Source organism: Glarea lozoyensis (genome assembly GCF_000409485.1).
Source record: "Glarea lozoyensis ATCC 20868 chromosome Unknown GLAREA4, whole genome shotgun sequence".
NCBI classification, from domain to species: Eukaryota; Fungi; Ascomycota; class Leotiomycetes; order Helotiales; family Helotiaceae; genus Glarea; species Glarea lozoyensis.
In genome coordinates, this window is record NW_007360999.1 from 851,784 (window position 1) to 865,225 (window position 13,442).

Consider the following 13,442-nt stretch of genomic DNA (forward strand, 5'->3'; position numbering starts at 1 on the left):
CTCCGATGCCAGTCAGAGGAGAGGAATTTCAAATGAGAATCGAGAAACTAGGTACGTCCAGACGATGCAATGCACTTGGTCAACGACTACACATCTTGTTACCAAAAAATAAATAGGCAACAAACGGATTTTTTGGTAGTTCTCTATTTGAACGTACATTCACACATCAGCTGTATACTCAGTCAGCTATGGAGAAGTCGAGGACACCTGTGCTTGCGTTCGGCCAGGAAGAAAGAGTACCCTCTTCAACAAGTGTTAGTAAAGAAAGACAAAACTCACAAGAGTTTTCATGTAGACCAATGCTGAAGAGTATGTTCATTGGCTGTACATTGCTCAAAGAATTTAGACTTGTTCAAATACACTATCTTACGGCACCGGGAGCAAACACTTGAAATTGACAGCGAATAGAGAAAATGTTCCGCAGCATTACCAATTTCAACATAGCATAACCATGTAAGACACTTGTTGTATGATTTTGGCTTTCAAAGTCACATTTCACTCGAGTACTTAAACGCACACAGCACCCGACTCCATCTTCAATACTGGCTTTGTCAGCCTCTTCTTCACTTTCTAGGCTGTTACACCACATTCTGTCACTATACACACTGAAGGCATGGAAGACTTGATTTCCATGATTGCATCTACAAAGACGATTGTTTTCATTGGTCCCGGAAAGCGTATAGTTCAGTTGACGAGAACCAGTTATTCTTGTGTTCCTGCTTTAGGCTCCCTCGGCAGGTAAATATTGACATAGCCTTTGCGGGTATACAACGCAAAACGAGCTTTCTCACACTTTTCCGTGGGCAATTACATTCCATGGGCTGATCATCGTTCGATTCCTGTCCCTAAATCTCACATATCGGGTCTTCGGACAATGTCGTCGATCTCATTGGCTTCGCGACTCGCCCATGCCATCTGTAAAACTATGCAGATTGGTCCTGGCGATATTGTACCACCCTGCAGGTTACAACTGCGGAGCGCTGACTGACATAATGACCATGGCTTTGAAGCAATTGAATTTCGGCGCAAATGATATTGGGTGCTTTCGTAATCGGAGCGCATGATTCGGAAAGCTGAAAGGCATGCGAAGGCAAAAATTGAAAAGGTATATAAGACAGACGTAAAGCACAATTCTCAATGGACCAAACTTCCATTGCCATCAATTACCACGCGCATATTAATCGTTCCCAATACTAGACTTCCATTCTCTAAGCAAATATAGCCAAGAAAATTATGGGATCCAGCACCACTCCTCCAAAGTTTCCCTTTGCTCGGCCTTCAGATTATCAACCAGCATTGGAATATGCCCAATTGAGAGCGAATGACCCTGTGTCGAGAGTTGAGCTTTTTGATGGTAGCATTGCGTGGCTTGTGGTTAAGCACAAAGATATTTGCGCTGTTTTGACCGACCAGCGACTCTCCAAAGTAATGAGTCTAACTTTTGATGGAGGGTTTGACACTGACCAGTAACTAGGAAAGGACTCGTGCTGGTTTCCCTGAGCTGAGCGCAGGAGGCAAGCTGGCGGCCCAGAGCAAGCCAACCTTTGTAGACATGGATCCGCCTCAGCACATGGCTCAAAGGGATGAACGCTCTTCATTTGCTAGTACTAAGACTAACTTTTGACAGGAGTATGGTCGAGCCAATTTTTACCAAGTCCCATATTGATAACACACGCCCAAAGATACAGGAGACCGTGGACAAACTTCTCGACAAAGTGACCGAGCATGGGGGAGCTGAACCATTCGATATCGTGGAGGAGTTTGCACTACCCGTGCCTTCTTATGTGGGGTTCTCATATCCCGCTTTCATGAGCCCGAGCTGACCAATTACAAGATCATTTACAGCATCTTGGGCGTTCCGCTGTCTGATCTACCATATCTCACCCAACAAGCAGCTATTCGTGGCAATGGTTCGGCAACCGCCACGGAATCATCCCAAGCCAACGCTTCTCTACTATCCTATATTGACGCACTTGTGGATAAGCGACTTCAGAAATCAGAAAACGATCTGATCTCCCTTTTGGTTGACAACCAGCTCAAAGCAGGCCGTCTCCAGAAAGCCGATGTAACTCAGATTGCCTTCCTCCTTCTCGTCGCAGGCAATGCGACCATGATTTCGATGATCGCGTTAGGAATCGTGACCGCCCTTCAGCACCCAGAGCAGCTTGAAGATCTCAGATCAGAGCCGGAGAAATGGTCTCCCAAGTTCGTGGAGGAACTCTGCAGATATCACACCGCTTCAGCCCTTGCCACCAAAAGAGTCGCAAAGGAAGATATAAATCTTGGCGGCAAGCTTATCAAAAAGGGAGAAGGTATCATTGCTGCGACCCAGAGCGGGAACAGAGACGAGGAGGTGTTCCCAAACCCAGATGTGTTTGATATGAAGAGGGAACGCCGAAGTGAGGAAGCTCTGGGATACGGCTGGGGCGAACATAGATGTGTTGCTGAATGGCTAGCAAGAGCTGAACTTGAGATTGTTTTTGGTAAGCCTCGTTCCTATCCAGGTATTCTAATGATTGTTGACTGATCTCTGGTAGCGTCGATCTTCAAGAGGCTTCCTGGTCTCAAACTAGCGATCCCCTTTGAGGAGGTCAAGTACTCACCACCTCATAAAGACGTGGGAATATCAGAACTATCGGTTATTTTTTGATTTGCGATCTCATATCAGGGTTTAATAGACAACCTTATGGCGGATAAAAGCTTTAGTTGCGCAAGTAAATGTCGAGTTTAGGTCAAGGGGGAAAACGAGCAGATCATAATTATGTTTGTCCCAATTCCACCCTTCCCAGCATATAAATTATGGCCATAAATCATTGCTCTAGGCTTTTAATAATAATGCTGTCCATTGCGAATTTTTTGGACAGCCATAATTAATCAAAACCCTATTTATCACATTCTCGTGCAATAGACTACGATCGCCATATTAGCTTCTGGTGCAATTCGAATATGGCTATAACGTGCTACTATACAAAGTGGGTCTATACAGAAGAATACGGCTTTACTTACAGAAAGGGTATAAATGGCAACGTGTATACTTCCACAAACAGATGGCGTAAGATCAAGCCGACCCCAGTAGCTGAATCCTACGAAGACTTTTTCTTCTTCCGCTCTGTCATCCCACTCTCCTGAGTAAAAGCAATTTTTGAATGATTGGTTTCCTGTTTGCTCATACCATTGCTGTTTGTTTTAAGATGGCCATCTCTTCGAACGCCGAACAATGTTTCAATCAAGTAAATAAGCATCTGCACCATTGAGATCCAGGCTCGAAGTAGCAGATCTGGCAGTCCGAGCACTGGTTGGCTACCGCGACTGAACGTGCTATCTTTGAAGTTGAATGGCAGTCGAGCACCCAGGTGGTCCTGAGCAACTTTGATGCCCGAGGAGAACCCGTCCTCGTGAAACCCATAATTTGTCCAGGCACCACAGTAGCTAATACCACGAGTATTTTGAATTAAAGGAAGCTGTGACTGAGACCAGATGGATTGAGGATTATAAAGAGGATGAGAATACTTGAAACGTCCCTGTACAAGTTTTTCGTCTGGCTCATGTAGTGGATTCAGCGTTACAAGTACGTCGCCGAATGTATCGGTAGGAATATGTTGGAGAATATTCATGTTGTAAGTGAGGCAAACCTGATCTACATTGGACGACGCTGGTCCAGATTTCGTCATGTAGTTCCATGATGACCAGGCAGTTTTCAGTTTTGGCATTAAAGAGAGGTCCGAATGAAGTACTGCTGTGTTTTTGCTTGTCTTGAATCCCGATAAAATCCTGCGCTCTTCGGCATCAGCTTCAGGAAGCACTAGCGCGTGTGCTTGATCCCCGTGGGTTGCAAGAATAACATGGTCGTAGACTTCCGATTTTCCGTTCTCCAGATGTAATCGGACGCGGCCATCTTCATCGTTGCTGACAGATTCTACGGGGGTATTGAGGAAAACATGATTAGGAGGGAACCCTTTCATCACAGCATCCACATAACTCTTCGCGCAATGCTTCAATGTGAGCCACTGCGGCCGCTCAGCAACAGTACTCAGAAGATGATGATTCCACCTATAGTCAATTAGGACCTAACTTGCACAGCGTGTTGCAGCACTCACATGAATCGGACCAAAGTGACAGCGGGGAAATCCAAAGAGCATTTGTCGGGACTAGTACTCCATACTGCCGCGGTCATCGGGATAAGATAGTCATCTCGAAATGCATGCGAATATCCTTCACGTTCGAGATATTGGCCAATGCTCTCCGCCTCCTCGCCGAAATGTACATGGTTTCCATTTACTACCGATGGAGTCTGACTGCGCGATCTGTGTCTCTTCACATCCACCTTTAACAGATCCAGGGCATATTGGTTGAAACGAATAATATCAAAAATCATTCGCCACATCCGGGGAGAGAAAAGATTTCCTCGTTGCGCAAACACGGCGGATAGCGAAGTCCCGGCCCATTCGAATAATCCATTGTCTCGAGAGACGCCGAAGGTCATCTCGGTTGGTACCGTCGGAACCCCAATAGTCTTAAGAAAGTTTATAAAGTTTGCTTCAATAGTTTAGCATGTCAAATGGAAGGAGGCGCAAGAACTAGAGCAGCACTGACGATATGTCGCGGTGTTCAAAACAATGAAACCTGTGTCGACCAGCGTGCCACTGATACCATGCTTGTATTCTACCGTGTTCGTGTGGCCTCCCAGGCGGTCGGCTGCCTCATAAATGTATACATCGTGGGGTGTGCGATTCAGCGCCCACAGCGCCCCTATGCCAGCGACACCACTCCCGACAATTGCGACTTTCTTTCTGGGGATTGGAGTCGTCAGAGAACCCATAACTATAATAAAAGAGGGAAAGGAGGAAGGAGGAAGGAGGAAGAAGCAGTAAAGAAGGAATAATCACAGGTCTCGATCACCGGCTGGCGGGTGGGAAGGAGTGTCGCAAGTCGCGGGGTGATTTTCGTAGTGGTTATTATGTGACGGCATGGTGCCCAGGTGGTTGGTTGCGTTGCTTTTGAAGGGGAAGGGGAGAGACAAAAGTCCAGGATGGCTGTGGGACGAAGCTACTTTCTAGTTCCGCAGCCACAATAGCGCACCGTTCCAAGATTTTGCATGTGAGAAGTAGAAGTGACGGTTGGCAGCTTGGGCGACAGATCTAGTGAGCTGGTGTCTGTGTTCAGCAGGGCAGGAAGGTGTGTTTTTTTGTCAAGTTGAAGATAGCATCGAAGAGGTTCGGGTTCGAGGTCGAAGATGTACAGGGTTGCGTGCTCTCCTGGTATCTGCTAGGTACGGAAGACAAGGTACCAATGTTCCATTACTGGGGGATAGCTCGTACGTGCACGTGAGTAGATTCGTATGAGTTGATATGAACAAGGACCTACCTCAGGTACCTATATCAATCGCCCTTATCAATCACATAACGCTTTTCTACTTGACACTTTTCATTAAAACTTCACGTTGTTTATATCGGCGGAAGGCATATGGAAAGCTGCCCTTCAGATGGGGCGTGGGTCTGCCCGAGCCGACACGTGACATAGGAAGCTGTCATGGATTGGTGAGTGGCGTGCAAACCGCGCCGAGCAATGATGGCTGTGGCTCAGATCCTTGGGCGATCCATCTCAGGTCTCGTCGTCGTACTGAACATCTATCATCAAGCAACGTTGAAATCCCGTCGCAGCAGCAAGATCCACGATTGAACACGGCTCAACTTCACTTGTTATTCGGCACATTCGATAGCTCTACCTTCTCAGACTCCTGCGCCGCTTCATCCTTCTACCAAATCGACCTGCATGGGCATTGCGACGACCCCATAGGCAACGAGTACATTAGATAGCCACCGTGATACATCGTTCCATCCGGTCCTGTCACCCCTTCAATCATTCCATCAAAATGTCAAACCCCCTCGATACCGATGCCGGCTCCGAGCTATTCAGTAGTTACGAGGCCGAGCTTAAACTCGTTCAAGCGGATCTCAGCCAGAAGTTGGACCAGATTCCAGACCTAACCGGGGAACCAAGAAAAGCAGCCATCAGCCAGGCAGAACGAGCAGTAGAGGAGGCGAACGAATTGGTATGTGCATTGGTTGCTAGAAGAGACGTTAAGAACGCTGCTGACCTGTCTGGAGCTCGATTCCATGCGCCTTGAGAAGTCCAATATTCCTTCTGCGACCCGCACGAAAGTAAACCAACGCTTCCGAAACCACGAATCCGATGTTGACGCCGCGAAACGGAAGTTACGCTCCTTCGCAGATGATCGATCGGCTTTGTTTGCTTCGCGATACTCGGACAATCCAAATGATGTACAACTGGAACAGAGACAGCAGCTCTTGTCAGGAACCGATAGACTTGATCGAAGCTCTCAAAGATTACGGGCCAGTCAAGCGTTGGCCTACGAAACCGAAGCTATCGGTGCAAGTACCCTCTCAGATTTGGCTCAGCAACGTGAAGTCATTCAGCACACGAACGACGTGCTACTAGAAAGTGAGGGATACGTGGATAGAAGTGTCAAAACGCTGCGCGGTATGGCTCGTAGGTAAAGCACCCCTACCTTCAACTAGACACAAGATAATAAACTATCGCTAACCTAAAATTCGTTGCAGGATGGCTACAAATCGGATTATAACAGTTTGTATAATCACAGTTTTGGTTCTTCTCATTATTGCTGTTATTTACAGCAAGTTTAAATAGACATACCTTGGGTCTTCTTGTTGGCGTTTTTGGCGAATGGTGGATAATCTCTGCAGTTCTTCATGGATGGTATGAACCATGCGTCGTATTTCAGACATGAACTAATATAAGACGTGGAGCTCTTCGGCTAGCAGTAATGCTAAACTGATGACTCTGGCTATTCATCCCTCCGATCTTTTATTCTCAAATTGCAATGCTGAATGCCGAGGCCGGCTTCGACGGGAGCTGGCCGGTTTTGAGCATTTCCAATGCCGAAGATTGTGACTCTGCACTGATCTGATTCTACAAAGCGAAACAGGACACCAAGGTCGTAGTCAGAGCTTCACAAATGCGCTTAGCTGTGGAAAACTACCCGTTGTCCTTTCTATACTCACATGGTGTTTATAGGTGTGTACATGCGCAGGTCTCACAGATGTTGCAAGTGGGACCAAATTTTTATGTTGGACATGTTTGCGTGTTCTGGGATGTGTCACTTGCCTCATTTCCATTTTCGGACACCTGACTGCAGCTTTAGTAGCTACCTACTTAACTGCCCATCAAGTAGTCTCTAACTGCATCACAATCAAGGCTTTTAAAGATGCTTGCCTTTGGTACGATGAAAGTCCCAAAACCAAATCACTCGAGAATCACAATAAGGTTGCATTGAGAACTGTACTTCTTTGGAGCGTTTTCTTGACGAACGGAGGAGCATATTAGTCCAGTTTCGTTTCTACTCACCATGAGAATACTTCGTTGCCACTCGGTAAGGAGCATCAAGGATAAACTTGAGCGTCAGGCACACTTGATATGGAAAGCGGATATGTTTTGACACATTTCCCTCCTACTTAAGTATTCCGCTGAAGATGTGCCAATCATTATTTCATTCATTGGTAGTGTGCTGTAGTAGCTTAATTTTCTGGTCTCCTTCCACAAATAACATGAAGATTGGAGTAAACATGGTATCTCTTATCCTTCAGCTCCTTTCTTACTGTCGCGCTCATGATATCGTATTCATCTTTACTCCAGCCCAGAACACGAGTAAAGTGTGCCTGACCGTAACTGCTCGATGCGTCGAGCATGTTCTGCTGCTGATAGACGCCGATTTCTTTTTGACGACGGTCACGAGGCCATGGGGAGTCTGGAACCTAGGATGCTGTCAGTAGGAAATTCGGTATGAGCGATCTTGACGAACCTTGACCACTTCCTCGGTAACATCCTCAAATCCAATCTCTTGCAGCCATTTCTTTGCCTGCGTGGCAACCTCAAAGCTCCTTCCAATCCTCTCGCCCGCATCGTGCAAGCCTTCTTGCCACTTCTTGATCATTGGAGGAAACCCAACATCCTGTTCATTTTGCACTCTAATCAGTACTTCAAACTCGACAATCTCCAACCACCCATTCGGGTTCAGATGATTGTACGCCTGAGAAAGCAGGTTCGGCCAATCTTTAATGGAACCACCCAGAGATCGCATGTGTATGTAAGAGAAAGGGTTATGACGCCATGTATCCTCTATATCGTCGACCTCAAACTCGAGGTTGGGAGGTATCCTGTCCGACTTAGCACAAATTGCGCGGAGTTGTAGGTTGGAAGATTACCATCCTGGTTGAATTGGAGAAAGATCACAACCTATAACGTGGGATTCAGGATATTGGCTGTTAAACGGGTTAACAATCCCATCTTCCACAGCTCATGGATGGACATACTCTGCAAAATCAATGGCCCAGATTCCTGTTCCGGTACCCACATCCAAAACCCTTTGCGGATTCTTGATTGGGGCCATCACGAGCTTCCCATCTAGCGCCAGATTGAAGACATGGTGGTGCTAGGACTGTTAGTCAATTGGTTTCGGACGATGAATTAGAGGAATGAGATGTCACCAAGTCTAATCTGTCTTGTTCTGCATCATCGTTTGGCTGGCATGCGTCAGCAACAATTATCCACCGTAGCGACATCGTGACCTACAAGCAGGTACTTTCCATCTCGGTAGGCATGGTACCTTCTGCCGTTCTAGGTAATGTCAGGTGAGATGCAGTAAACTAAAAATCAGGCGCATTGGGAATTGAGGAGAAAGTGACCGTAGTGTTTGCGAGCGTTTGGTACGGGCACGGTCACTATAGTTGTTTTGGTGGATGGGAAATTCGACTTATACCTCTTCGCTACGAGCCTATCAGCCGGGTCACATAAGTGGTGATGAGAGCACACTGACCGATACTTTGTGATTCCGGAACTCAGTGATGTTTTGGAATCTCTTTCGCTTCTGGCTCGCATCTTAATGTGTGATCTCCAGGGCACCTGACAGGACTCACCCATCATCTCCAAAAGCTGAATCACCATCCAGGTTGGAAGTGTCCTTGTAAGAGTTCAGTCTAGCACAACCACAGCATTCTAAGTACTTGCATCAGCATCAATCACATCAGATGCCCCATCATCTGCTAGACCAGCATCAATAGGAGCCGTTTGACCTAGGGTTTCTTCATGTTGCGGATCGGGGCTTGCGACGGGGACAGCCGTAGGGTCGTTGGATCCCGACATAGCTAAAGGACGCTGAAACCGATGTTTTTGCAATATATTGTTGTAGATATAAAGCTGCGACGTTCACATAGAAGCATTTTAATTTATCGCTCGCGAGGGTACAAGCATCAGTCGACATGGGACGAGAAGTCGACTGGGTCGAATACAAGGAAGATTTCGATAACATTCGTGTATCACTGCACAAGCAGGGTGCGATGCGCTTGGACCGATAAAGAGGAGTGGATGGGAAGACGCCACATAATTCATGTTGAACGTTAATCGACAGAGCAAGGCCGCATGAGGGGCTTTTTCCTGCAGCTACCTTATTGCAGCCCCGCGCGAGGATAGCAATAGCTATTGCAAACACCCTCAATGAGGAGCTTGATTGGCCTCAGGACTACTATAATAGAGCAAACCGGATCACTACGAATATGATATATACATATATACGACAGATATATGTAGATGATGCCGCAAAGAGCCATCGCTTACGAGCCACGATCAAGAGAGCCAAAGAAGAAGACAGCCAAGATGGCTAGAGCCGGGGCAACGTTTGGTACGCCTCTTGCGGTATAGTGTTGTAGAAAGTCAAGAAAGTCACGTTTATTACAAGCATAGAGCGCTTCTTCCCGAATTACTGTACAGCATCAAGATGGTTTTTGTTCGTCTTCATCAAACATATCTCCACTGAGTCCTTGCGATATCCCTGACTACCAATACAAAAAATATTGAGCCAAACAGATGCATTGAAGAACACTGACGCTGTGAATTCCTATACAGGAGAAATTCCTGGCATGCCCCGAGTACTGAGACTTTGCAGGACTCAGGGCGTAGGAAACTTAGGGCTACTAAAGGCAGTCCTTACTATGTACCAGCAGGGCAGCCATGTTCTGTGAACATTAGTCCAGTAACTAAGCTAGTCTCCTGCCCTCGATGAGCAAAACCTATACCCAACCCAGTGTGCTGTCTCTAGCACTATGGTTCTACCCATCGTATGTTCTCTCGCAGGTAGGAGACGCTCTGAGATAATGATGGACTCTTCAGGACCCGGCCTTCAAGCAGAAGGCGGTGGCTTGATAAAATCATCTCATGACATGACTCTTAGCATTCCGAATGTGAGGCTAAGCATGAAACCCGTAAAGACAGCCATCTGACGCCTACCGGACAACACTCCTTCTTCTCGCAGTACCCAACCGAGACAACCCAGCGGCCAAAGGAAGCCCATGACGTTTCCCCACAGGAGGTCATCCAGAGCACCACCTCCAAGACCATCGTCTCCGAAGTCAAAACCGCCAGCAGCACCGCCTGTACCTGTATTACCCGCGTTGTCATCGATCCAAGCATCTTCCATGTGGCGTAAAGTTGTCGGTGATGGCATTGTTTCTGGCGTATGAATGTTTGACTGTATGGAGAGGAATTGTAATCGAAGCTGGTTGACCTCGGCGGCTGTGAACCCCCCAGACAGTAATCTATCGAAGCCTCGAACAGCAGTAGTGGTGACTGCAGGTCGACTCGGACTACCGCTTTTGGAGCCGTTTGTGGTTCCTGTACTGGCTCTATTTGTCAATTGAGCTGCTGCAGCGGCTTCAGCTGAGAGCTCATCTGCCGTAAGGACATCGCCGATGGAGCAATTTATATAGACGCGTTGAGCCGGCAGCTCAGGTTCCTTGCCCTTACCTTTGGGATCAAAGGTACGAGGCGGAGGCGTCGAGATCTTGAGAACCGAATGGAGCACATCGCCGTCTTGGAGAAGCTTTCCACCTTGAATAAATCGAAGCCGGTGCTGCGACGTTGGAGGATCGAGGCGTGAACGAAGAAGATGCTTCAGAGCGACAACGGTGGTACGCTCAGGCTCGGAAATATCCAGGAGTAGATCCGGGATGGAAGTGGTAAACCGTATGGTCAGATGAAGAGGATTCGCAGTCCTGACTGGCAAGTCCATCGCGTGGTTGTATCGCGCTTCGAACGCGCGCAGACTAGACGTGGCTCATTTTTTGTTCCGCAAACATGTTTCGACTACTCGATCGATGCTGGGACGCTTCAAGCATTGAAGGGGGCCAGCAGATTAACTCGTAATGGATATACTGTGCCTCTGAAATCGAATGGCCAAAACAAAGTAAGTCCCGAAGCCTAGCCGGCAGATTATCGGCATTTTCCAAGAGTGGATTTATCACCAGTCTAAAGTCGCACCATCTGTTGTTGCGGACCCTCCGCTTCGGCATCAATTGCGTGCGCTCGACATCGGATTGCACTTGGGGAATTTGTCACCAGAACTAGTAGGCAGCGAAGTGATTGTAATCCTTCTCCCTGGATCGTGTATCCTTATGATTCCTCGTGGAACCTTCTCTCCTCGAGCCTGTTATACCCTTTTACGGCAATATCCCAGAATACCTCTTGGTCTCGTTAGGGAGCAGAGATACTCTTCCCACCCCACCCCCACTATGACAGATCCAAGGGCACAGCTTCAACCCGCAGCAAGAGTTGCTGATAGAAGACAAGATGTGTGGTAAGTGACATGCTTGGGTCTTTCCCGCTCAACGTTTTCAGTTCAACTGTCGCTTGTATAATTCTCCTCAATACGGCTTGTCTCATAACATTCATCGGAGATGCTTACGCTGCTGTAGGACGATTGTCAACGAAGGAGCTGCCAACTCCCCAAAGCAACCTATTGTGAATATGGGCCAAGGTTTCTTCGGATATAACCCTCCAGACTTCATCATTAATGCTGCTAAAGAAGCTCTTGATAAAGTTGAATGCAACCAATATTCTCCCACTAGAGGGCGGCCGAGACTAAAGCAAGCTATCGCGGATTCATACTCTCCGTTTTGGGGACGAAAGCTGGACCCCAATACTGAGATTACCATTACAACTGGGGCAAATGAAGGTAACGTTGTCAGGCTTCAGTTATCGAGTGATCAGCTGACCTGAGCGAGGCATGTTAAGTGCTTTCATGGCTTTCCTCGAAAAAGATGACGAAGTCATTATTTTTGAGCCATTCTTCGACCAGTAAGTTCATTTTCAGGCCTGGAATTTGACCAGGAGGCTCATTATAATTAGATATATCTCGAACATCGAGATGCCAGGGGGCAAGATCGTGTACGTTCCCTTACACCCACCCGAGAATGGTGCAACACAGAACACCTCGGCTGGGGAATGGACAATCAACTTTAGTGAGCTTGAGGCCGCCATTAGTTCAAAGACTAAGATGATCGTACTTAATACACCTCACAATCCTGTGGGCAAGGTGTTTTCGAAAGGCGAACTGCTCAAAATAGGCGAGCTATGCGTCAAAAATAATATCATCATTCTCTCCGATGAGGTCTATGACAGGCTTTACTATGTTCCATTCACCCGCATGGCAACCTTGTCCCCGGAAATTGAGCGCCTGACCTTGACCGTTGGGTCTGCGGGAAAGAATTTTTATGCTACCGGTTGGCGAGTGGGCTGGCTTATTGGCACACCTCATCTGATTAAATATGTAGCAGCAGCGCATACCAGGATTTGTTATTCATCTGTCTCACCTCTCCAGGAAGCAGCAGCCGCCGGATTCGAGCAAGCAGATGCCAATAATTTCTGGACAACAGCAATCACTGAGATGAAAGCAAAGATGGACTCGTTCAACAAAATATGGCTTGAGCTCGACCTGCCGTTCTCTGACCCCGAGGGAGGTTATTTCGTACTCGTCAACATGAAAAAGGTCAAGGTTCCATCGGGGTATCCATTCCCGGACCATGTGAAAGATCGCCCGCGCGACTTTAAGCTGTGTTGGTTTCTTATTCAGGAGGTGGGAGTTGCCGCTATCCCACCAACCGAGTTCTACACAGACGAGAATGCCCATATAGGAGAAGACTGGCTTAGATTCGCTGTTTGCAAGGAGGATGAAGTGCTGGAGAGAGCAAAAGAGAGACTGAGGGGTTTGAGAAAATACATAGAAGCATAGACTGTTTCTGAGGCAACTCTTTCGCAGCAGATAGAGTGTAGATCATGGCGTGCATAGTGCTGAGGCAGTTTCGAAGTCTGGATCGTTGGATTTATAATCTAGCAAGTTTTGCGAATTACAAGCTTATGTGGCTGCCTTAACAGAACACCCGTGGACTCTATTATCTGAATCCTGTGAACGATACCAACTAGTCAATTCGAAGCGAAGGCGAAAGTAAGTGTAATCGTGAAGTGTTAACCTACTACTTACGAATTTGATAGCCTTTCCCTACTCCACGGAGTGAGCATGCTGCGCATGGCAATTCCTTAAAAATTGGTTTGAGTACTAGGCAAGCAGGTTCTCC

The 13,442-nt window shown here is 47.3% G+C and overlaps 6 protein-coding genes across 6 annotated transcripts; 3 read left to right on the forward strand and 3 right to left on the reverse strand.

Moving 5' to 3' along the window:
- Positions 1–1,233: 1,233 nt before the first annotated feature.
- GLAREA_09633 (Cytochrome P450) lies at positions 1,234–2,650 on the forward strand (the record flags this gene model as incomplete). The annotated part of the gene is made up of 4 exons (XM_008086229.1): positions 1,234–1,466; positions 1,628–1,759; positions 1,846–2,483; positions 2,538–2,650. The coding sequence occupies 4 exons, from the start codon at positions 1,234–1,236 to the stop codon at positions 2,648–2,650; spliced, it is 1,116 nt and encodes a 371-aa protein (XP_008084420.1).
- Positions 2,651–3,083: 433 nt separating this feature from the next.
- GLAREA_09634 (FAD/NAD(P)-binding protein) lies at positions 3,084–4,819 on the reverse strand (the record flags this gene model as incomplete). The annotated part of the gene is made up of 3 exons (XM_008086230.1): positions 3,084–4,050; positions 4,098–4,536; positions 4,594–4,819. The coding sequence occupies 3 exons, from the start codon at positions 4,817–4,819 to the stop codon at positions 3,084–3,086; spliced, it is 1,632 nt and encodes a 543-aa protein (XP_008084421.1).
- Positions 4,820–5,872: 1,053 nt separating this feature from the next.
- Positions 5,873–6,604, forward strand: GLAREA_09635 (t-snare protein; the record flags this gene model as incomplete). Its single annotated transcript, XM_008086231.1, has 3 exons — positions 5,873–6,052; positions 6,108–6,510; positions 6,582–6,604. 3 exons carry the CDS (start codon positions 5,873–5,875, stop codon positions 6,602–6,604), a joined length of 606 nt encoding a protein of 201 aa, XP_008084422.1.
- Positions 6,605–7,556: 952 nt separating this feature from the next.
- On the reverse strand, positions 7,557–9,180 carry GLAREA_09636 (S-adenosyl-L-methionine-dependent methyltransferase; the record flags this gene model as incomplete). Its single annotated transcript, XM_008086232.1, has 10 exons — positions 7,557–7,793; positions 7,841–8,195; positions 8,244–8,300; positions 8,352–8,470; positions 8,526–8,561; positions 8,611–8,655; positions 8,798–8,804; positions 8,855–8,905; positions 8,955–8,998; positions 9,061–9,180. The coding sequence occupies 10 exons, from the start codon at positions 9,178–9,180 to the stop codon at positions 7,557–7,559; spliced, it is 1,071 nt and encodes a 356-aa protein (XP_008084423.1).
- A 1,066-nt stretch (positions 9,181–10,246) lies between these two features.
- Positions 10,247–11,101, reverse strand: GLAREA_09637 (uncharacterized protein; the record flags this gene model as incomplete). The annotated part of the gene is made up of 1 exon (XM_008086233.1): positions 10,247–11,101. One exon carries the CDS (start codon positions 11,099–11,101, stop codon positions 10,247–10,249), a length of 855 nt encoding a protein of 284 aa, XP_008084424.1.
- A 499-nt stretch (positions 11,102–11,600) lies between these two features.
- On the forward strand, positions 11,601–13,099 carry GLAREA_09638 (PLP-dependent transferase; the record flags this gene model as incomplete). Its single annotated transcript, XM_008086234.1, has 4 exons — positions 11,601–11,665; positions 11,784–12,043; positions 12,129–12,165; positions 12,217–13,099. The coding sequence occupies 4 exons, from the start codon at positions 11,601–11,603 to the stop codon at positions 13,097–13,099; spliced, it is 1,245 nt and encodes a 414-aa protein (XP_008084425.1).
- Positions 13,100–13,442: the final 343 nt, after the last annotated feature.